At 38.6% G+C, this 25,939-nt stretch overlaps 1 protein-coding gene across 5 annotated transcripts in view; it reads right to left on the minus strand.

Annotated features, from left to right (window-relative positions):
• The window catches only part of LOC135472702 (myocyte-specific enhancer factor 2A-like), a 67,670-nt gene that overhangs the window by 12,805 nt on the left and 28,926 nt on the right, over positions 1 to 25,939 (minus strand). For 4 of the 5 annotated variants that reach the window (XM_064752331.1, XM_064752327.1, XM_064752328.1 and 1 more), the window contains 2 exons: positions 6,231 to 6,399; positions 2,976 to 3,179 (listed from right to left, as the gene is read on the minus strand). In XM_064752331.1, the coding sequence (XP_064608401.1) occupies positions 2,976 to 3,179; positions 6,231 to 6,284 (258 nt within the window). In that variant the 5' untranslated portion in view covers positions 6,285 to 6,399. Of the gene's footprint in view, positions 1 to 2,975; positions 3,180 to 6,230; positions 6,400 to 16,658; positions 17,661 to 25,939 lie in introns of those variants that run through there. The other variant, XM_064752329.1, reaches the window with a different exon arrangement.

A 25,939-nucleotide genomic window follows, 5' to 3' on the forward strand; every position in this document is an offset into this window, starting at 1 on the left:
GTGACAGATGAAGAGAACGTAGTTCCAGAAAATTTTTTAGCAATGTACAAAGTTTTTAGAAGGAGGTGCGTGATCAGAAAATTTACAAAGAATAACAATGGTGATTCGTCTACATGTCTCATACCATTTCTCATTAAGTGTGTTTGTACTGAGGTTAATTACTTCAAATTTAACCAGGTATTCCTGACTGAGCCAGTAAACTTAAAAATTTGTTAATACAAATGGATGAGAAAAAAAGAAATACAGGATTTCCGGCAAAAATTTATGGAGTTGTGAAGTTTATTGAAACAAACTACTGTAAGCTGGCCAGCAATTCCTGTTCTTATTGGATTAGGGTTTTTAAAGTGAGGAATTTGTCTTGTTAACACATCTCTGTCTGACAGCTGTATGTCATGGCAACACAGATTTACCTAAATGCGATCAAGCAAGGACAGACTCTGACTGTGACCCTGGCGAAGTCTATAGATCAAGTGGTGTAGAGGGAGAGTAAAATGCAGACTGGGCAGCTTACAGAGCATTGCCTCATTATTGACTCACGAGAACGCTATTTTAGCCGCTGGCAATTCTAAAAATACCCCAGCAAACCAAACTGCACCTATTTCTGGCCAGTAGATCAATACTCAGACCCCTCACTTAAACTCGGCCATATTTCGGCCCCCTTCCACACCTGTGGTGCCACGACCCTTTCTCGCGCTCTGGAAAGGAGCAAACCTGAGAGTTCTACCTTAGAGCAAAACTAACGCCATACCTGGCAAAGGCTCGCCCTATATTCTAAGCCATTCATACGTCTTCCAGGGCTATTTGGGTTGCCATGGTTTCCATACGCATGTCTCTAATTTAATGGAGCCGAGCAGAAATTTGAAGGTGGAATCTGGAAGGCATCATCAGATCAGCCTGTGGAAACTGTACTGCCAGACTACAGCTTAGAATGCTGCTAATTCCCGAGGCAAGTGCACAACCTTTCCAGCAACAACTGGGCCACCGGTAGGAACAGTACACCCAGGTAGAGAAGATGAACAACACTTAACCATTACCTGCTGTCCGTCCTCACTAGAGCCAGAAATTGATTTTGATAGGGAAACCTGATCTTAGCAAGTTACGTGCCCACAAATAGGTTTTGAGTCCTATTATATTGAATATACTGACAAGTAAAATCAGCACAAGTTCATTCAAAATCTTACACATCTACCACATTCCCCAATCACTTAATATACAACTTTACAAGTTCAATTTCAGTCAATGTTAAACCCATGACCTATTGTGATAGTTGCCAACTACTTTCATCATCAAACACGAATATCTAAAAAAAAAATACTCATTTTCTTTCTTAATATTTTAGTTACCCATTCACCACACAAAAATTTCTGCATACCATTTATTAAGTACACATGTACTGTGTACAAAACAGCATAATTTTCATGTTGACATTCAAAGTTTAATTAAACTTTAATTACTCTCATTCTCTTTTGATCCAATGTCCTTAAAGCTGGACTGTTTACTGAAGAAAATAGTTTTTAATTTCAAATACATGTTTGTTTATGCACATTATCTTATTTACTGGATAGCAGTTCATTTCACCAAAATAACAGATGTCACAAAAATACACTTTTTTCTCCCTGTTGAATCTAAAAATTTACTTGCTGCTATTACCTTTTGAGTACACGACCCTCATAAATAAAACCGCAAATTTCAAATTCAGTGACTGCATCATAACGCACCATAAAACAAAAAGCACTGCATCATTTCCACATGCTGCCCGACTAATCGATTTTTCAACACAAATTAACACTTACTAAACCAGGTTTTATAGCCAGTTCAGGTAATACTACTTACAGTTATTACATGGGGGTATGCCTGTCATATGGACCTTTGACGTCATTCAAATAATGGTAATACGACAACAGCGTGGAAGCAAATCAATGGGCACATGCACCATCTGATACATTAAACGTGTTGGAACCAAGATACATGTACCAACTTCAGCGTCTGCGACGTCATACGCGATGTATTAATAACTTTATAATTAACTATTCACAGCCGCTTGGGTTGTAAGTTTAACACTTGAACAGAGTTAAGGGTGATAATTCGTGTCATACCTTTTTGAACACGTTTTATGAAAAATGCATTATGTCCGGTCTGACACACAAGATATCGGCAAATGCCAAACTGGCTACAAAATAAGCTGTAGAGTACATTGGCTTATACAAAACACGATTTTCAAACTTTCAAATCAGATTTTCCACGAGTCTGCATACTATAAAGACTAAACTCTTCTTTGTGGGTAGACCAGTTTTAGTCCGATTTATGCCCAGTATGAAAACCAAAAACTCCCCGGTCTTAATCATGTTAACTGTAGGCATGAGAATGACTGGTAAAAAACAAAAGATTTGAACATGGAAGGCGCTTGCACATTCTTTACACATTATCTGATTTATCTGATTTGACAAAATCAAAATCCAAACACATCAGTCACTGTTCGGCACAGAATTAATCATTACTCTACCTGAAACATGATGCTTCCCACCCTCAAATTGTCCACTTCGGTTTTTTCAACTACAGAAAGCCAAAGTACTTTTGTTCACAGTATACACTTGGAAAGAGTACAAAGTTTTGTGTTGCGCAGTTTGGCATCGGTCTTATCTGAACAAGGTGCTGCCAGTCGCGACAACAGCATGACTGGTTTACTGTACTACAGGATTTTTGACACAAAGACCAGTTGAAGTGATGGACATCCAACGTAAGCAAGTATATGTACGTCAAATCAATTATTAAATGATGGCATCTTCTTGCCAAACGGAGCCCCTTGCCTCAAATTTTCTTCTCGGATTTGCACGACTCTCAGAAATGATCTTTTCAAGAAGGAAAATTCTCACGCCTGTAATTGATAAAACAGCTGTAAATCTTCCAGCTTTACAAATATTAAAGAAGCTAAAAGTGAATTTCAGCCACCCGACTGACAACAGTGTTCCACTTACCTCAATAATGTCTTTATTTGTTCGACTCTCATGGGGTTCGTTGTACTCAGTGTATTTCAGAAGCACTTTGTCCATGTCTGTGCTGGCATACTGAAACAGCTTGTTAGCACTGTTGAAAATGATAAGAGCGATTTCACAATCACACAGCACGCTCAACTCGTACGCCTTCTTCATCAGGCCAAACTTGCGCTTTGTGAACGTAACCTGAAAAAGTGTGCAAAACAACCAGTAAACATCTGGGAAATAGCATATACAGTACATTTTTCTGAAAAACTCAACTACCCACTTTCTTCTAATTTTTGAGCCACCTGAACTGCTCATTTTAGTCGTAATATATGCCATTGTAACAGGAATTTTGATTTTTTTTCTCACATGGTTAGACAATCTAATGACTAACATGCTCATATCCTTTCTTTTCCAAAAGACTGGCAAGGAAATGTAATATTCTACTTTCAACACTACTAATTCAGTGTCTGTCACAAAAATTAGAAGAATTAGGGTAATAACAGGAGTATGATTATATGCTACATTAGTATCTCTCAAAACAGATGATTCCTCTATGGCCTCAAATTTCAACATTTCCATGGAAACCTACTATATCCTTGTAATTTAGACTACAACTTGCGTGATGATTTTGTTTGATTATTATTGGCATTATACACAACAGTTTGAAATTCCAGCATTTTAACTGGACGATAAAACACAATATTGGGACATTAGGTAAGTAGACAAGTTGACATCCTTTAGGAGTAAGACATCAACTTTACACTTTAAAGTTTTAGACACAAGTTTTACAACAATGGACATAGATGTAATATATATGAGAGAAAAAAAAAACAAAGTTGAAGTTAACAAGGTTAACTTTAATAATATTCTAAACTTGATATTATCAACTACACAAAACACTCTACAGAGATATAATACTGTACACAGTATGTAAGAACAAAATTCAAAAGTTTTTTCTAAAAGAGGTCAACAGGCTTTTCTTTGATAAATAAACGCTGGCATATCTTTTGAAAAGCATCCTGTCAAAACAATTGGGAGCCCACGAAGTAGCTGTGTTTTTCCCTCAATTTTGTGTGTGTATGACAAAAAATTGCACATACTCCATCTTCTAGATTTCTTTTTTACCAGAGCACGAGACTCAGCTTTTCTTATACATGATGTGATCGCTGATAATAATTATCCATGAAACAAATCTTCCGTTTTTGCCGTTAGCCTTTTACAGGTACATTTCAGGTGTGTGTTTTGTGTAGTTGATAGTATGGCTGAAAAACTTTGCTGAATGACCTAATGAGTACTGAGAAAAAACATGATGTTGATGACAACCCTAGTCCTTTGCTCAGGCAATCACATATCTATGGAGATTCTTGCTCCCTTAATTAGATCACAAGTTTGAGAGGTCTGCTTTGTTCTCCAATTTTTTCTTTGTTAATCTCTTAAGGCCCTGTTAATCGAGCACAACCATTCCAACAGGTATGTCAGAGATATATTAATCTGAGGGGCTAATATTAGCTCAACTTGAGGAATTAGGCTTATTTATAGATTAAGCTGTTTTGTTTAAGAAAACAGAATAACACACCGAATGACACAGTTGGCAATTAATACAACTTGCTGACATCCTACCTTTGCCACAAATTTTTTTTTTTTTTTACACTGCCTTGTTAATGCAACAAAGTTATCAACAATTTGCCCCGACAAATGTGTAGAATCTCGTCACAGTTGTGGATCAGTACATATATCCCAGAATTAACTCAGTTGAAATTAATTGTGACGACAAAAGGGTGTTATTGTTCTGAAAATGACTCACACACAGCCTAGCCAACCAAATTAAAAAAAAAAAAATGCATACTTATACTCGCATGTAACACTTGAGAGAAAAAAAAAAAAAAACAGCTCATTAAAATGCTAATTTCACATGAGTGAAAGCCGCACCTTTTTTTTGTTGAAGACTAAGACTTTTAAATTTACATTTTCTCTCCATGATCAGATCATTAATTGTAACAAACAATTTTTAACTTATCTGAGGAGAAATTTAGAAATTTAATCTATTTGGAATTTAGTCCTACACCTAACTTTCATGCCTTGGCAAAATTCATAATAAATCTAATAAATTAACAGCTAATTTGAATGCACTTTTAATAAAGCAAAAGTGACACAAAAATCTTAGATAAAGCTGAAGATTTTGGCACAGAAGTTGTTTTGTTACGTTGCCCCTGTGATAATGAGGTAGACAGGCCTAATTAAAACTGTCATGGCTGGACTGGTAGCTTGAACTATTACTCCTTCTCACATAGGCAGATTGTAGACCACTGTAAATCCTACAGCACCACCATGAATCATTCTCAACAGACTTAAAAGGTCTTACAAAGGTGATGGAGAAGCATTCCACTTCAAAAAGTTCACATTAAACTACTTAAGCATGTGCCGCCAAAGCATGCATATGTATGTATCAAATCTCTCTTGATTGGACTCTTGAGTGATCAGTGGAAAAAAATCGGCGCGTCGAAATCCCCAAGACAGAAAGGCTATTCATTAAGGGAGACATTAAAGACGAATAGCTCATAATGACTTGAGAACAATGCCTGTATTATCACGACACAGCAGCTGAAAAAAAAAGCCAGCTATCTGACATTTTATGTAATGGAAGAGTCTTTCCTGTTGGCGCTCTGTCAGAACATAGACGTGTAATTGTGCCAAGGTGTTTGTCAGCGTAATAGCGCCCTGTTCAGGTACACCACAACTAATGTACTGCATGCACCCTCCAGCCCGGTTTAACCTGATGACTGGTGCCAAACTGCATGAAGATATATCATGAATCATTTTGACCTCTGCTTAAATCCACGGAAACTTTAAAAATAAATTAAAAAATTCTCCTTTGAGTTTGACTACAACAAGACTTATCCATTGCGGTAGTGCGAAAAAAAAAAAAAGAGTTGACAAACGAAAGGCTAAGATTTCTCTACTGTCAGAAATCAAATTTGTCACCCAAAGAAAATGATAGTGTCAGAGAATCCTGCCACAAAAGATGTGTACAGTCTACAGATGTCACCTCCCACTCCCCTCACTACAATCTCACCTTTGTTTTTCATTGTTTACCAAACTATTGCCAGTCCTTCAATCAAAATATGCCATAACATGCACCTGTACCAATACTTCACATTTGGAAGGGTCATGTGATGTGTGTACTGACTATCGGTCACTATGTTTATCGGTAAACTATGTTCACTTGTGTGTGATCTGCTCCAGACTCACCTGTCTGTTACGTTCGTCTCCAATCCTGGAGATTTGTATTTTCTTTCTGCCCATGTTGTCCTATGTCTGTTGTACTTTACAAAATGTCGTGAATGACAGCAGACGTCTGTCTCGTCTGCTTTGGTCTCCTAAACTCTCGTCTTCCGATCTCCTTCAGATTTGTTTACACCTGCAAAGAGATTAAACAATTTCATTAATATACAACGCAAATCCGTCTGAGACAGAAGAAAGATCTATTGACAAAAGAGCTCCCTAATTAGCGGGGAAGAGACATTCATTGAAAAACTAAACCTGGAAGTATCATTACTGAATAATTACTGCCACAGAAACGCAGCACACTTTCCAGGTACAGATGTCCTCAGTGTCGCCAATATGCTGTCATTACACATATAAATATGAGAGCAAAAACAGAACAGGTGATATATATCTACATATATATGTAGCTCATCAAACGAAAAGACTTAGATTCTACTCAGCTAACAGAGAGATGGACATTCTTTTGTGAAAAACATCATTCAATAACAGTGTGATCCACTAGAAAAAAACAAGCAACCCCTTTTCTCAAGAAAATCTGTGGAATCTGTCATCCAATGAATGAATCCCTCAATGACTTGGTTATGTTAACAAGTTGCAGCAAAAATGCAACCTTTGCAACATTAGCAAACTGCACACAAACACTACTTGCTGTATATTGTTTTATTTTGGTGGACAAGACTGCAGTGGTTCACATAGAAATCAGGGCATTTTCTAGTTAGGTGTCAGTGGTAAATTAAGCACATATTGCACAATGCAACGTGAGGTTGGGCAATGTAATGTCAGCTTCTTATGTCCAGTGGCAAAGTGTGACGGCTAAGCACAAATTGCGACTGAGACAGTCAAACAAGTCCCCCGCTGCTTGGGGGATGTCATCCATGTTAATACCCTGGTTTACCACCAGGTGGCCGAGGAAAGACGAAGGGAGAACGTAGGCAGATGACCTGGTAGTGAATCGTCGCTAAGTGCTATAACCAATCAGAGCTTGTTTGCACAGTGTCCACTGGAGTTCCACTAAAACGAGACTGTCGTTCACATCACATGGCCAGTGCTACCACTACACAGGTGCCAACTGGACACAGGCTGGGAATCATGCCTCCACTCCTGCCATGTAAATCTGCTAAAAACTTCACTTATATCTTCAGCTTATAAAACAGAAAATAAATCCTCAAAAGACTCCAAAAATTTGGAAGTGAGTCTGACATGGTCAAGTGCGTCAAGATTTTGAAATTCTGCAGATGTTTTAGTCTATCAGACTGTGTTTAGATAAGTCACCACATATCACCATCAATCAGAATATGTGCCCACTACTAATTAGAATACAGAGGGTCCAAAATGCAGTGTGTCTTACTCTCCAGTATTAGAATTCACCACAAAGCTGTCCTAAAACACGCTTGTCTATACAATGCTGTCATGCACACCTCTCCACAGTACATTGTGGTTACATACATATGTGAGGGAGTGCACCCGATCATAATCAGATACTGTAGAGGTACAGTACAAGATCTGGATTACAAGCAATTATCTTACTATGAAAACGTCACTCTTCATGAATAACTAAATCTAACACATGAAACACTGTAATCACGTTTGGTTTAGTTTTAATCAAATCTGAATTGACCATGTCGCACCCTTGCAAACAGTTCACATCCTATATGTACATGTTTGCTTCTTGATATGTAATTACCACGGACGCCATATACAACATTACAGCTATGAACTAGTGACCTTTGACGTTATTCTCAGACATACAAACTGCCATTTTACACCTATTTAAGAGTGCAAGAAATACGGATACTCCACAATATCCCATAATAGTATACTACACAGTAAATGTGAAACTCAAGATATTCAGTCTTTCCTTCAAGTTATACTCGTTTAAAATCATTCACAGATTTGACTATTTAGAACAAAGCTACAATGTACAGGTATAAAAGTAATAGCTTAGTGCAAATCATCTCAGTTATCTGAACTGAACGACAAAGCCTATCAAGCATGTCGTATGCATGTCGCATGTGTCAAATGCATGTCGGAATCTGATAACCTCCTGCATGTGAGAGAGCGGATGTAGAAGAGCCTACGATCACGAGAGCAGCTAGCTTCCTGAGGAACACCTCAACAGCACGAGCCAGAAAACAACAACATCCTAGTAAAGAAGGGAAAAGTGACTGGCTGACTGGTTGACTGACTTACATCCTTGATTAATTTACTGTTCTGATCTGTGAGAAGATCAAATCTGAAGACTCATAACAAATACCACAGTTTTTGTTCTTCCCAATCAACACAGGTAGCATAAATAATAAATGTACTGTCAAATAAATGTGTCAGTACCCTATACCACCCTAAATGACCTAAAATTTTGCACACAAAAAAGTGCATATTTAGAAGCAAATTAGTGCCACACAATATTATTTTCAGTGGTAAAACTACAATTTTCCAGAGGAATATCATCCCATATTCCTAGCAAACATCAATGCACTTTTCTAAAATCAACAGAACTCTCAGAGTGAGGGCAACTGTGCATGTTGGTCATGGACGAAATATGTGGTCATTTAGGGTATAGCCAAGCTTCAATATGATGACTTCAAGTGTTACAGGTTTTAAATAGTATCAAAATATCTGTAAATCAACCAATCTTTATTATTTTCTACACATTTCAGAAATTCAGACGTGTAGAAAAGTTAAAACTTGAGCAGGTTCAGTGAGCAGAAGACATAGTTGAATCAGTCAGTAAATCATTTCCCTTATGGATAGGACATCCTTCCCTCCACCATCTAAACCTGTGGCCAGCCAGACCACACCTTGGCTATGAGACTCAGAGCTTCAAAACTTAAATCCTAGTCAGAAAGGGAGTGACACTTTATATGTGGTTGTCAGACCACCTCATCACAAGCGAATGCACCTTATCGCACTCTCATCCTTCGCCCATTTTTGTACACCTTTTGAAAATTTTCACAACAATCACACAACATTTTGAATACTTAGTGATTTGTATAGCACTGCGGTTATGTTGCATAAGCATCTCCTCAGAAATTGGAGTACTACAGTAAACAACTGAAGAAAGTCACACCTGGCAGTTAGGTGTGAAATGAACAATAAAGCATACTGTACCTGTACAAAAATACAGGAATACTAAGCACTGCGGAAGTACATACAATCCAGTCCTAATCACTGTAGGTCACCAACCCCCATTCAGGTCATGCAATTTTCAGAAGTAAAATTTTCAGTAAAATGTCAGCACAATATATGCCTAAACTAAATAATGTCCTGGGAGTAGCGTGCACAAAAAAACACCACCACAAGACTGCCAATACCCTATGAACAGCAGCACATAACAGTATAAAACAGACCAACCCTGTCCCTGTCAAGCCTTCAGCAAAGCTCTTTTGATGTAAGGAGTTCCACTTAGTCAGAGAGTGTACAGGTAACAGAAAGGTCACCGAGGTCACCGTGGACATGGTTGTTTGAGCAGGACAGTCTTTATCTACAACATCAGCAATTACCAAACGAAAGCTCACTGATGCGCTCACTCAAAAGCCCCTTACCCTTTTTCATGCCCTGCGCTCCAGCTGAAACTAAACGATCCCTCCCGAGAGTGACTACCTAACTGAAGGGTTATGGGTTCACACGAGTTCCAGGAAATAAAAGCAGATGAAGGAAATAAAGCAGAACGGGGGAGTACCTCACGAACTTCTACCACAACTGAAGACTGTTCTTAAACCAGCAGAACAGTAAAGAGCAATACTATTTTTATCCAACATCAATATTGTATTCACACTTAAATACTGAACACCAATCAATTATTAATCTGTTCCTGGAACAGACGAAATGTCAAAGCACATACATGTGTAAGAACTAGTAAATCAGAGTTATGTAAATTTTCAACCCTGAGGAGGTGGCCTCATAAATCTGTCTTCATGAATCCACTTAATAAAACCAAATGATAGTGTGACACGGTTGATTGCTGTCATACGTTACACAACTGTGAACCTGAATGGAATAATAACTGATTAATGTTGTAACATACAAGGTAAGACAACGTAGTGAACGATCTGCACATAACAGGCAGTCTTTTAGACATCAAGTGTGAAAGATATCAAATTATTGCACAGTAGTGTTATGAGACTTCAAAATTTCCAACCAAGTTCATTTGGACAGGGAGCAACCTACATTATGTGCTCACACTGTCTATAACACAAAGATATCTTTTTATACATACAGGATAAACACATTTACACAAGAATCCCTGTGAATCTGATGATTTTTGTATTTAGAAAATAAAGGAATAAGATTTTGAGTGCTGTGAGCATGTAACAAAACAGTATTGTGACATTTTAATTCCTATCTTTCTGAAGTAAACATATATTTAGGAGTACGTAATTTCAAAAACAGACAATTTTGGCATATTTGGAAACTCCTGTCTGAACGACATACACATGTACCCACCCATTCAACCAAAAAGCTGAACCTAATTGTCTTGTCAGCATGGCCCTTCCCTCCACACCTGTAAATCAGGGAACACCTATAACACACACACAAATATGTAATGGTAGTACTGAGCTGGACAGGAGCTATCATGTGTGTAAATTGACTGTCACAGCCACTTTTCTACCTGGTCAAGAACAGATGTCCTCATTAGCTAGGCTCCTGCTCCTTACTGTACCTGCCTAGGGGACTGAACACCTATAATACACCTGTATATAACCATCACACGGGTACACTCGCACAGTTTTACCCACAGATCCCCTGGTTCCTTCTGCACCAGTATTCTTGTATTTACTATAATCTTTTTAGGCCAGTCTTTTTTCTTACCTCTTTTAAATCAAGGTCTCACTTTTCCTAAATGCTACCAATGAATCACCATCACCAAAACAACATGTTTTAACAGTGTTAACTACACTCTGATATGGTCAAGACTTGTTAATGGTCCAGTGAAGATTTTCTTAACAAGTCTAATTAAATGATTGGCCATGAGCAATACATTAAAGTTCCTCTCTCTTCCTGCCAATTTACGAAGAAATTTTAAGTTCATGTTTGATTCAGCTGATAGACATGTTTAATTAGTTGAGAGACATTACACTGTGAAGACTGCTAGCAACTAACTAAGACTTTATCAAATGAAAATACGCAGTTAAGCTCTCTTCAACAAGCATCAAGTCTTTTATATTGAACAGTGTCTCATAAACCCATCAACCATAAACCACTCTGGCATCAATACTTGAGCACTTGTATCTGCAAAAAGCATGTGTGAAACAAATGTTCAGAAAATACATTTATCCACCAAATCAACAGGTAAAAGTCGGACAGTTGAATGAATAAAATAATGAAACGCCACCAAACGGATTTTAATGCGTTTACAACCCGTCACAAAACAATTCTTTAAAGCAGCAAAGACAAAATTACAGCAATTTAATTGACTTAAGAATTTTGAGGAGAACGAGGTTAAATGTGAGAATTACACAGAAAATCCATACATCTTAATGACATAAAAAAAACTTCTAATCAAAGCACAGGCTAATCCTAAAACACAAGAGTTTCTTTCTGCCCTATTTTGCCACGACTAGAACCTAGCTGTTTGACAGATGAATTGGTTTGTTTTGATTACATCTTAAGACTAAGTATGCAACAAGCTTACAAGTGTACTATTTATAACCATACAAGTAAATATAAATACACCTGTAATGCTACATATCACCATGTTTTGCGTTTGTAGGTTTCTTTCATCAATACAGGTATGTCATTGTGACACCTAACTGTTTCTGAAGGCCGACAATGGACTGACAAGGTGTGGATATCAGAAACACAAATCACCGTGTCCATTGCTATCAATCACGCCTAAGCATAATCAGCCATAATTACAGGTAAAAACAACTGATGTAGGACAGGTAAATAAATGTCTGGAGGGATGAGGCTATACTGTGGCCTATTACTGTTGACACTTCATCTAAAATAATGATAAATGAACGTGATACATACAGCAAGTCAGCTGCAAACAATAATAAAAAGAAAGGGGAAAAAAAGAAGAAAAAGAAAAGAATAGAGGTTAAACCAGGAAAATAAAGATAAGCAGGATCATCTAACCATCAAGAAATCATAAATTCATATCAAACCAGAAGTGAACAGAACCTCCAGTTAATAGGAAAAACACCTGGAAACCTCTTATGAGTTAACCAATACTGTAGGTGGACACAACGTCCTGTAAAACACCTTCATTTAACAAGAACACAGACAGTTGCACTTTACCACGCCCCGTTTCTTTTCTACTCTGTGACAAGTGGCATTGAAAGTTTCAACACATGCGACCTGTCCACCTGCAACCATTTGATCCCCACCAATATTCTGTTTACAACAAAACTGGGAAGTCTGAAATCTTTCACCATAAACTATGTGACCCGATCAGTTCGCCATATGTCACCTGAATACCTGTGGAGTTTGCCAGTAGAATGTTAATGACGGCAGCAGCATAGCGCCAATTTACACTGCGTATTACAGGGCATCTATTGATTAGAGATGAGGGTCGGTGCAGTGACCCCTGTCTGACATCCGTACACATCAGGGTACCAATCAACGAATACTCATCCACCCAAACCAGAATGGTTACTTTGTTCCTGAGGGACTCCTGCGTTTTCTGTCAAACCAGCAACAAAATTATGAAATCATCCCACGAATAGAGCCAGAGAAAAGTCAGATAAAAGGTGCGAAAAATTCATTATGCAATAAGCAATTAATAAGTTTGAAAGGCTTTATTGGCAGCTGGATTAAAGGCCTGCCTGTATTTATGTGCTGGTGATACATGCAAACGATTAAGGATTCGGAGCTGATTGTCTCTGCCAGCCTGTTTGATTGTTTAGGAGGCCTCACTTAGCGCGATTATATCACAAGGTGACGTTTATTCCTTAGGTCAGTTAAATTTAGAATCCTGCCAGACTGAAATAACGTGATTTCAGTTAATCAGTGTGATCCTTTCTAGTTCGTTACTAAATGTAACCACTTGTTGCTGTAAATTTAAGGACAGTGGTAAATGAAACTCTTAACAAATCTGTGTAAGCATTTTACTATTACTATTTTACTATAAAGCCTCTTATTCCAGTTTGTACTCTCTTATTCACCACATCATTCTTTGACACATCTTGTAAATGTCTTGCACCAAATTTTCATCTGGCCGTCACTAACGAATATCCTCAGGAACAGAATTCGTAGTGAAACCATTATCTGTATTAAATATCATGGCCACAGTTTAGAATGTTTTGGCAGACCAGATGATGACACAAGAACATGACCAGTCATTAAAACCTGCTAACCCACATATTACAAGACTCAAATTGTTTTAGAAAGTTGGATCACAATCTGTCCATAGGACTTATGTTAGCGCATGATACTGTATGAGCTACTACACTGCAAGTACTGGAATTAATTTGATCAACCTGGACAGTTACAGTGTTATTTAACTTCAAAGGTGTTTTCAATGATTACAGCAAGTAGAGCCTCTGTTTACCCAGATACTCGTTTGTTGAGGTAGAAATAACACACAGGTGTGTCAAGAATAGCTCACAGGTAAAGAAGCGCACCTAAGTGGGTGTCTTCAATCAATCCAACCCATTAAGCTTGGGTAAGAGTAGACACGGCTACAAAGATTTTACCCAGCGGGAACAATGGCATGGCATCGTTACTTCCAACTCGTCCCCAGCAAAATCGCTTGTAGGTAGGACCAATCTCAACAGGTGACAAAGAGCACAGATACTTTGATCTGCTACAAGATGATTAAGGCTGCTTCTCATATTAGTATTCTTAAAAAAATCTACATGCTTCTCCCGAGGAATCAAGAGGACAGCTTGGACAGCGGGACAAAGATTCTGTGAAAAATCAATGTGACCTGGGAGCTTTTCTGTGTCAGTCCTGACGTCTAACGAACATCCCGAGGCATTCGCCTTGGCCCAACAGTTCTTCAGGTCATTTCATGATGCGACAACAGACAGCGGATTAACAATCTGCGTACATCAGCCCGAGCTAGACAGCTATAGAACATACACTTGCAAACTACAACATCATGCTATAGGGCTAACCTGTCAAACACTGAAACATGTTAGCTGTCTTGATGTGTCCAAGTGGTTTGAACCTGCACAACAGATCTGTATAACCCGTGCAGGTATTAAAGTACCAAATGACCTGAATATTTCACTCATTTTTCTGTAAATTCAGGAAAAAGCAAGGCCTTCAGTCAGCATTTCCTTCAGTAAACATCTATGTGACCAATCTCTCTGAGCTAGGCTTAGAATGACACAGAACACGTAATCAACCTCAATTTCCGTATATCTGAACATGCCTATGCTCTTCTTATCAACCAGATAATACAAACTGATGCACGTATTAAAGTCTGACAGCTAATTTAAAGTGACACTACTTGGTTGAAATTTTCAATCATGTTTGCTTTACTCGAAAGTATTTGTTTCAATTTTCGCTCTACAGTCTTCGAAATGTAATTCACGTTAACAACAGATGACAAATGTTGCTCTGAATATGTATGCTTACAATTCACATCCTTCTTAGGCTTAGTACGTCGCCACATACCATAAATCCGATGTAAGGTAATCCAAATGTGGCTTGAGTTGCCATACATTTCTTACCTGTATATCACATAATGTCCCAAAAAATGAAATGAAAATGAAAGTCCAAAGTGTTTAGCAGACACAGTTGTAACTTGACACATATTCTCAGTTCAGGTCGCACAGCTTCAATCAGATTAGCCATGATGCTCATAAATAGACATGACATTAAAACAATGATAAACTAAATTTACCAAGATCCCTACTCACCTTACCTGATTTCCACCTGCACTCCACAGACTTCTATAAGATGTGACTAAACTTGACCGTGACAAGGTAATGACCAGTGATGACCGCTACGCATCAGTTCTCCAGGTCAGGACCACACTGTACCTGTGTCCTTATCTCTTACCCCCTTGTCAGAACTCTTATTGCACTGATCACAGCCCCATCTGTGGTCTCTGTGAACCCTAAGATAAACCCAGGCTTTTTGAAAGTTGCTTGGCTAGAGCAAGTCTTTCATTCTCATTACAATACAGAGTGGACAGAGCAAAGTGCCTGAGGTAATAAACAGGCAGAATGCTTTCTTTATCTGACCACTGTCTTTCTTCCACTCGAGTTCCCTTATCCGATGAAGCGTAGCGATTCACAAGTGGACCTTATAGACTGCCTGAACAATAGGCACATGTGTAGATAGTTCACAGGTCATGTCAAGTTATAGTTCAAATGTGCATGCCACGCTCAAATCTGTCCAACCAGAAACTCAAGATATAAGCACCTTACAAAGGAAAATGGCCAAGTAAGTTTTACATTGAGCAAACAAAATAACTCATTACCCAATGACACGTCGTGTGCCGTAGCCACATCAAAGGTAAATCAACAGCAGGTAAAATACAAAGAATTGAGGTCAGAGGAGCTTCCGTAGACAATGACTGATTCATACAGGTTGAACTTTCCAATTTACATAAAAAGCTGATTAAAATATTCAAATATATGGTGATTATCAATAGCTTCCACATCTAGTCTAAAGTACAATGAATATATTAGAGACTATCAAAAGGTAGCCTGTGGGAAGATATGCCTAACCCATATGCTAGCATACATGTGCCTTCCAGCTTTATGGAAAGCCTAGCTGCTAAAGGTGATGGTTATGTGCATATCAGACCATGTACTTAAAGAGGCCATAAGACATGTACAAGCTCCCATGGACTGCACAACCCAGGTAACCACAGTTAGCATATGCATTCAATCCACTTCAGCCCTTAAGGCCAACACTTTTAACTTCTCCTAAACATTTACATAAACCCCAGCTGCTGGAAGAATTTATCGTAATAAATCACTTCTATAGAGCGACAAAACAGTTGTGGGTACATTTCTAGAAAATTATGCAGGAGGACTAGATTCAGCCACAAGGGTAGAAAAACTAGGTGAGGGCACAGAAGAAAAGGTTCACTCCTCCACACCCCCTACATACTCCCTCAGATAAATTTACATTCATGGCCATAATGAATAAATTGTGAATATAAAAAGTAATCCAACAGGTGTACATGTATGCACTTATGCTGAGGGAGACACAAAAACCTGCACAATGGTAAGGTTGGTGTTTGTTTACACACACAGCCAAAGCCACAGGCATGTAGCCACCGTCACCCAATCGCCCGATATTCCCCTCTACCTAAGTTAGATGTGTTTGATTCTAGAATTAGCTCAGACTAAAATACCTTGTCGGTGGCTAAATTTGCCCCTCTAAAAATACATGTTACTACAAGTGAGAGAGCGTGAAGCTGAGGAAGCTAGTAAAAGAGAAAACAGACTTGGGATCAGACGGAGGGATGTTAAAACATGTACCTACCTTCAGGAGTCTTAACTACAGCCACTAACGGCACCTAGGAATTCTCCCAAAGCTTGGTCTTCCAGTACAGTATTACAATCTCCACAAGACCCCGGATCTCCTCTCTACCTAGGCCTCACACTGTTATCAACTCATCACCAACCATAGGCCATACATGTACTAAACCATCACCAGGAATTAATCTTTTTTTTTCTAAAATGGGCGGAGAGGAAAACAAAGCCTGAGCCGTCCGTGGGAGTCATTAAAATCCTAGAAGATGTAGGCAAGAGGAGTTCACCTGTGGGAAAGGGAGATTTGACGCGGATGTCAGAGGTCAGTGATGAACTAGCTGTGGTTAGTGAAGGGGTGCAGTACAAATAAGGGTTGGTAGTTGACTGCCTGCTAACCAGCCAAAGCTGCCTGCTTGCCTGGTAGACCTGTAGACTTGCTACAGCGCTCAGGCTCAACCCCGCACCATCCTTTATCTACTCAGTAGGCCTTCACATCTGGGATGACTACTACAGAGCCCAGGAAGTAGGACGCTGCAGCTTCATACTTACTAGAGGAGACTCAGACACTTTTTTCTTTCACCTTGCGGGTAAGTCAAGAGAAAAAAATCCCATCAGACTCTGCAGGCACAGAGAACAGGACCATCCTCAGCACCTGAGAACATGGCTTCCATCTCTAAGGTAGAGATAGTGCAGCAATATCCAGCCAATCCTTAGCTTCTATCATTTCCTATACCTGTACCTACTTAACAGTTAGCCATAAAGAATGTCCCACAGTAACTTCTACAGAAGACAGTGGAAATACTTATGCCAGTATTTGCCAATTTGAAACAACAATGAAGATTTGGATATTTTCAATGAATAAATGTCAATTACTTTTGCAACTGACCATCATACTCACATTTATATTGGCTGCTATAGAACGTCACAACCTCATTGCTAAGCTAGTAGACTTACTACTAATCTCCAGAATATATCAATAAAATTATTAACTGCTCAAAACTAAAAATAAAATGTGTGGAAAATATTCATTTTTCTTTTAAATTTCTTATCTGAGTACCTATGATTATTTTATACCATTTACGAAAGAATTACTCTATGACTTTGGTCAAAAATTTTAATATAGACAGAAATGGCAAGCCTTACATACATGTACCAAGAAAACGCCATGTTTGTACTCTAGTCTACAGGAATATTCTGTACTCTATAACATCTGAAACAAACTCATTCTGCTTTCAAAAGTCACTACCATATTTGTGAAATCCTCTCTTATTCTACATTGTGCACTTTTACTATTCACGGGGTATCACTTTCCATACTCCACCAATTCTGACAACAAAGTCATGTCAGGAAGCCCAACGAATCCTTAACCCTTTCCCTTCGGCAGCTGTAGTCACAACTGTGCCCTACGGATTTCCTCACACATTTATACTACTTCACAGAACTGTCAACAGTATCAATTGCTGAACTACCATACAACTGTACAGTTAAGTTTCTATAATCAGTCTGTTTTTTGTTTTTTTTTTGTTTTTTTCACCTAATACAACCAGAATTAAAACCATAGAAAATATTTATATTTTTTTCTGTTTACAAGAAAAGTATTACAAATCTACCTGACAAATCCCCTCAAACAAAACTGCAGTAGAGTCCGCTTATAACATTTGACTTTGTTGTTTTAAGTGCTCGTTGGGGCTTGAAAGGCCATACAAGTTACAACCATATACATGGATGTTGTATGCTATCCAATAGCCTGAGAGATAATAAAATCAGAGTTATACAACGCTGAATGGTCTATCAGTATTTCTGTGTCTTAGAATGTACAATCTCCATTTACCCTACTGTTTTACACATATACGCATTCAAAGTACCTGTTCTACATACTCACAAATCCAAACAAAAACACTACAGCTTACTGTGTTTTTACTGATGTAAATGGCAATGAAAACATCGCAGGCCAGAGGCAAAATGTTACAGGCAATATTATTCAAAACAGATTTAATTCACATAAACAGAGTGCCTTGGTAGTCGACCCTAGAAGATAGTACTTGTATAAAGCTGGCTTATCCTACTGGCCATTATGTTCGCTATCTAAACGGTGATTGTCTTACTGCGCCAACCCCCTTCGCATTCCTCTTCATTTCACGCTTGAAAGATTCACGAACCTTTTAATGACCCTCTTTGGAAAAATCATGACAAAATCTGCGTGGTTTTCAACTCCTTAATTTTTTTTCATCTCCTTTTCAATCATATGGTTTAAATAGGTGTGCACAGTTAATGAGACAGACATTTGCCTCCAACTCGTCAGTGATAAATTCAATACTACTACTGTTAACACTACTTAACAGGAAATTAACTTCAAAACAAACCTATCTTAACAGGTTTGTAATGACTTAATGAAAAATTTAACAAAAACAGCATCTTGGTTACCAGAATTTTTTTATAGTCTTTTTCTCAAAAATCAAAGCAGAAAGTTTCTTTTCAATATCCCCAATTAATAAATATCATGAACTCAACTTGAAAGCAATCACATGTTGATGAACATAATGACAAAAAAGTGCAACTTTTAGTAAACTCAACTCAAAATGTATTCTGTTTGTACTATTTTTTTTTCTTAATACATCAAAACTTATGTATCCTAGTATATACATGTGAACGCTCTCAATAAATGCAACACGGAAAACGACCCAAGAATAAAATGCAATTTCTGAAACAAAAATGTCATCTCACACGTACATCCATTGTTTGTGGGGAGGGGATTAAAAAAAAAAAAATGAAAGACTATAACAGAAAAGCCGTTGGCCTAATTAGAAGCTTGGTAAATTCCACTTAAAAAACAGGGACTTGAAGTAATCAAGGGGGAAAAAAATAACAAAACAACAGAATCAAATGCTTTCTGATTAGTCAGAGCAGAAGTCCTTGTATTTTCACTAACAGTCAAACAGTACACACATGTAACCATGCGGAAAATCCTGGTTTTGATTCCTAGACGTGATATTTTGATTACAGTGAATAACAATGTAGCATAAAGTTTGTGTTGCCTACACTGGCATGATAAACACCATTCACACATTAGTTACTAAACTCAAGGCCATTCTCATCACAAAAAACTAGAGCCCAAGGGCTGTGAAAAGGGTCTATTGCTGTTTTATTATTTTTATTTTTCTTGTAACTGACCAACTGTCTTCTAGTACAATTCATTGGTCATCTCCACCCATAAAGAGCCTATCAAGGCAACATATTGCATGAACCATTGTGGAGAGCATCGCATACGTTAACTAGTTTGGAAGTCTACTTTCAATTTTGACACGACTGCTTCCTTTGAATCTCGCATGTACACAATAGCTTTCTTAAATTTAGGCGTACACACACATCATCATGGGTATTCAGTACACTCTATTTTAATTTTGCAGCGTATCATCTAATTTTTAAGCATATTTATGCCTGCATGCCCCTTATCTGTAGCACTGGGGTCAAGGTCAAATGGCATATCCGCCATCTGAAAGCTTCCAAGAATTCTTTATTTTCACCATTTTGGTGACTAACACAGCGCTTGATTGGCGTAAGGTAGGTCTAAATATTATTAGCTGTTAAATACAGGAACGTAGGCTACCTTACATGGTGTAAATATTTTCGCTACGCATGCCGTCATAGGCAATCAAAGTACCGACTGGTATGTGACATTTACCGTCACAATCCTCAAAATAACCTTTCCAGACACGGAACTTAAATAATAAAAATAAATAATAAATGAATACACGCCTCCAAACATAATTAAAATTTTTATTCAATGCATAATCATAACACATCAATTCCAAGAAAACAATGAAGAAATCTTCATGAAAGGAAGCTAATAACTGACCCTAACACACCGTCAAGTGTCAATGAAACGTCGTACTTGAGTGAAACAACTTCTGGTAGTTTCTTCACATTTTTTCATGCCTCTATAATGGGCCTCTGGTGATTCTCACCAACAGACCCATAATGAGGAGCGTGAGGGTGGCTAAGTGTCATAACTGTGACGGACATCCTCATATTCTACCTGACAGAATGGCACCAAAGATGTGACAGCCTTGTCAAACTGTGGAGGTGAGAATTCATGAATCGCACATAAGAGTCTATATTTGGACGAACGCAAGTTGGAAAAGCATGAAACCATCACCATTCTATCAGACAGTCCCTCATTTGGACAAATCATTAAAAAATATCAAAGACGTCACAGATGTACAATTTTTGAAAGATGTCATTTGGAACATTCCATTTTCAACTTGAAAATAAGAGAAGTGGTGGGAGGGTGAATTTGACAAGTAATGCTGTTCATATCAACCCCAGTCATGTATTACCACTACATGCTGATGTGACGTCACTAATTTTCTACTATTACTTTTAGCTCGCATTGGTGCTCACAGATTTCAGCGAATCACCAATTTCAGGAATGAAATCAGATGAAAGTTTAGAAAAGTATGGCCAGAGGAAATGTGTCTGGTTGGGAAATTGTGGGGACTTCCGGGGCTGTGGCATCCAGGGATAAATGATCAGGACTAATGGATTTATCATATACAGCTGTTGTCTGACAAGACACCCATTAAAGCCTTACTACTGAAGCCGTCCATTAAGCTATAAGACACATTAATAGGTCATCCTGGGACACAGGGCCTGGTGTGATACCTAGCGGGGCCTACGGGTGAGATGAGAAAGGGCACCCTGCCACACAACTGTCCATTCATTGCTCGTCCATGTGGAAGTTCTGGCATCTCCTCTGGCTAAAATTCACAGAAAATGTTGAAAAAGAAATCATCTGTCTAAAATTAGAAGAGCTGTGGCTAAGCATAGCTTTAAGCACAGATTGAACTGTCTTACCCAACCTGGCTGATCGGATTAGTGTTCACACTAAGGCTATGATCCAATCACAGCTTAACTCCAGACAAAATCCCACCTGATTTGCTGCCCTATCACACAGGTAAACTCACAAATACACCCACTAAAATTCAACCAATCTCAATTTTCGTCAACATGTACAAATTTTTTGTCTGATCTATATAACTGCAACAAAACTGGAGGCAACTAAAATACAACCTTTTTTGAAACATGCTAAATTCTATACACATAGATGTATACCATAAAAATATTTTCTGAAACATGTTTCTTTTTCCATCTTAAAGGCATCTGCTTTCCTATGTAATTTACATTTGCAATATAAACACAATACATTCATTTTCAACACACTGAATTATTAGGACAAATGACAGATAACACATATCAAACCTGCTCTTGTCATTCTATGACTGCACACATGAATACAGAAGATTACTGGTAAATGTGAAGACAATGTCATATGTTAATCATTTGTTTCACAACCCATTTACAGTTTACTGATTCTAAGCATCAAGAAAACAAAATTCACTGGTATTCTAATCTCTGAGCTTTCAGCAGAGTTGATGTTACAGTTAATTCAGCCCACCCAGGCGGCTGCGGAGGGGCATTTAGTGTGCCCACTGCAATGCAGGTCAAAACTTAATGTCGAATACAATATCATTTTGAAAGGGCAAAAATGAAAGTGCTGAAAAGCTACCACTATGACACCAGACAACAACAACAACGAAAGCAGATCAGAAGTCTACACCAACAATAGAGCCGTGCCTCCAAAAATAGGAGGAAAGTACCCTGAAATACACCAATACTTGCCTGTAGAGGCACAGAGCTCCTCAACGACCCGTGCTGTTACTATTTTAGTAGAGCGGTGAGTATATATAAATACACGATATAACGAGCCCGGCCTGTTCCACCCGTGTAACATTTATGTCACAGAAACCAGCCAACCAGCTTGGAAGGCCTCGAGATACCCTTCCTCAGTTAAAGTGGGCTGAAATCGGATCCTGTTCCCTGTCTTCTGCGTCATTTGCTATTTAAAGCCAGGAAATTCCCTACTGGATGTTAAATAGCAGTGTCGGGTGTGCTGGGCTCTGACGTCAACTGTCAGACTTGGAGGACAAAAAACCTGTCGGCTGTGCTCATGACCTGAGAGAGAGCCAGAGCTAGTGAGCCCCCACACATTGTCCTGTCTCCCAGCCTCCCTCCTTACTCCACACATCTCCTACCCACAGGCTACTGTACGAGTGTGCACCACGTCACCTGTCTTCACTACACAGGTATAATATGTCACTTACTTCACTGCTATGGTCAGGCTGTACTGCACAAATGTACATGAACACTGACGACAAGTCACGCTAGTTTCTGTACACAGCTATCATGGAACAGAATGACGCAGAATGGTAAATGTCTCGTTGATATGTTAAAACTTGTGTGTGCATTTTTATAAAATATATATGAATACTAGTAACAGTATAAAGACATCATATACACTGGCCACTGTAAGAGGGCTACTTTTCATGCTAGCTACAGTATGACATACTGTCCACTGTACAATGGTATTAATGTACTATTTATGGTAAGATATACAACCTACAGCTACTGTATCACGGTAGTAATAAATACATGTATACAGGGTGTTACTACATCTGTGTTAAGGATCTGCTACATGAGAGCTGTGCATGCCTGCTACATGAAACCCACACCTAGTCATAGGCCAGTACACCTGTATTATGATCTACGTTACACATAGTCCCTCAAGAATGAGACGCTGTGATGTCACCTATGGTATAACACTGAAATTCAGGCTACATGAAAATCTCAAACAGAAGTCGAATTTGTGCGGACTCTTATACCCATCCACACCCACAGCATGGGAGCACTGGTTACCATTACTAAGCACACACCTGTTATACAGATGCAGTAGGCCTCTACTATGTGCTACTTTTCACTATCTGGCGAGGGTTGTTGTATGGACATATGTATTTACTGTTTCTTTACTGTTATGCACAATAGATTTCTCTGTTTATTTCATTGAAGTCTATTTACTGGACTCTTTTGAATACTCAAGAAACTTTATTAATGAAGTGGCAGGATGAAAGATAAAAGGTAGCATCAGGAGAAAGCCTCTGATCTTCTCCAGGTGCCTGACAAATCTTCTGATTGAAAGCCTCACTGAATCCAGCCAGAGCTAGGTTTTGAAATTTTTGTAAACAGCTGATTAGCAAGACTGGCATTTAGCCAATGTGCCAGCCAGGGCACCAACAACAATATTGTGGCAAAAAAATTTAAATTATCCATTTAAGATAATGAGTTTTGATAAAAATGCACATAAGACTGAAACAAATTTATGACCTGAAATGATACATTCTATGAATCTATACAGGCCTATATGTAGAAGTAAGTATACAACTATACACACATATTCTCTTGTAAGCTTGACAATTAGATGAAATCTACTGGGGAAAGTACTATAGACAGGTGAGCCAGTCACAAAGACACAGATACAATCTTCCTCATCTTTCTTCACCCACATCAACTGAGTTCTTTTCCTTTTTATGAAACGTCAAATAAAAAAAATAATGACAAATCAGAAACAAGTAACTTCAAGGCAGTTAATTTCCGGTGTAATCAAAAGCTGTGGCTCAAAAAAAGGAAAGCCAAGTGAAAAAAATAAGTTAAGAAACATTTTCGAAATAAATGAAGGAATTATAACATATCACTAGGAACAGTAAGAGTTCACCGTGTACACAGATTAATATTATGGTGGCCTAGTATTGAACACGTTAGTGCAGCACAATCACCCAGGAGCCTTTATGCTGTCTTTGTGAATTAAAGTACAGCTCATGCTGGCTTCCTCGCCAGTCGTATATGGAAAGGTCTGCCAGTAAACCTGCGGACGGTCGTTGTTTTCTCCTGAGCTCTTTCGTTGCCCAATCATTAAAAACACTATTATGTGCTGTCAACATTCTCAAACATACAAACATTAATGTTACGCGCTGGCACATGAAGATTTATTTTGACTTTTGATTTAACTTCATAAGGAAGAAGGTATAAGAACACCTATGTTCATGAATGATCTATCTGATTTTGAAATAAATAATCCTCACTCGTGTTGCAATCTTTCATTGTGAAGCAAGCTTTTGCCATAAACACCTGATCTCTACAAGTGGACCGGTAAGTTTACTATGGGTGGACAGCCCACCACACTGCAATGATCACCTCATCCTGAAGCAAGTGATAATTTCTGAATGGAGGAGAGTAGAAATCCTTCCCCAGCTGTGTGGCCCGAGCCTCTTAGTCTGGCACACAGGTGCATATGTACATGTACGTAGTTAGCTGACCGTCACGATTATTTCACCTGATTCAAGCTCGTTAAGATTACTTTCAGCAGCATAACTTTATACCGCAACCAGCCTGCCAGCCGACAGCATATGAATTCTGACGGCGTTCTGTCACGCCTGCACACTCCACCACCAGATGGCGCCGTCTAACCGAGTTTTCCTGGCTGGTTAAGGAACTAAGGACAGCTTATCTGTCGCCAGTCGCGTTGAAGATCACTGTCAATCAACAAAGCTGTGGTCGGCTTGATCTTCCAAATCCACACGATCTGTTGTTGACGGCTACTGCAGTCTCCCATGAGCCTGGTCCAGAAGATTCTCGTTGTTGTTGACAGATGCGGGCAGCCATGTGCCCCAACTCCCTACTCCCCCCCCCACTCCCCACCAAGTCCTTAACCAAAGGTTTAGAGAGAAGCCAAGCCACAGTTCAGACAAACATTCTTTGGGACAATCTAAGAAAAACATAACGACAAGATGTCTACTGCCTTTGTCCAGTTGATGTAATAGGCAATTCACAAAAGGGGAGTGGACAGTGCAAACCTCATGACTACACAATGCGGACATAAACCTGCCGCAGAGGCTGCGAGGGCGAAAAAATGCACATTCCTCTGGAGCGTGTCTTAATCCACACAAACAAAGATTAATATTCTGTTTGCTGTTCCCATAGTAAACCAGGTCATTTGTTTACCTAAAACGTAAGCAAGGAGAGTAAACAAAAACAACTTACTACAGTACATGGACATAATAAGAGAGGTGTTTATTTTGTACCCCCTGATCTACGGGCTCATTCTGTAAGGCTGGTCATTATCTTTCTCAGGACAATTAATCAGCTTTCACACGTACTTGTGTATACTGTGTATGTACAGGAACTTGAAATATTGGACACTTAAATATTTTAAGAAGTAGAAAACAAAAAACAGAAAATTTTACTTGAAGAAACAGAATGCAGGTCATCTTATTAAATTGTAGAAATGTATAGGACAGGATAAGAATATACCAGGATAATGATGACAGAGTGGAAGGCCTGATTTCAGTTCTGATATTTGGGAAAATGACCATATCCAGGTCTCAATGTACATGTATGTTT

This window comes from Liolophura sinensis, chromosome 8 (assembly GCF_032854445.1).
Source record: "Liolophura sinensis isolate JHLJ2023 chromosome 8, CUHK_Ljap_v2, whole genome shotgun sequence".
Classification (NCBI taxonomy): Eukaryota; Metazoa; Mollusca; class Polyplacophora; order Chitonida; family Chitonidae; genus Liolophura; species Liolophura sinensis.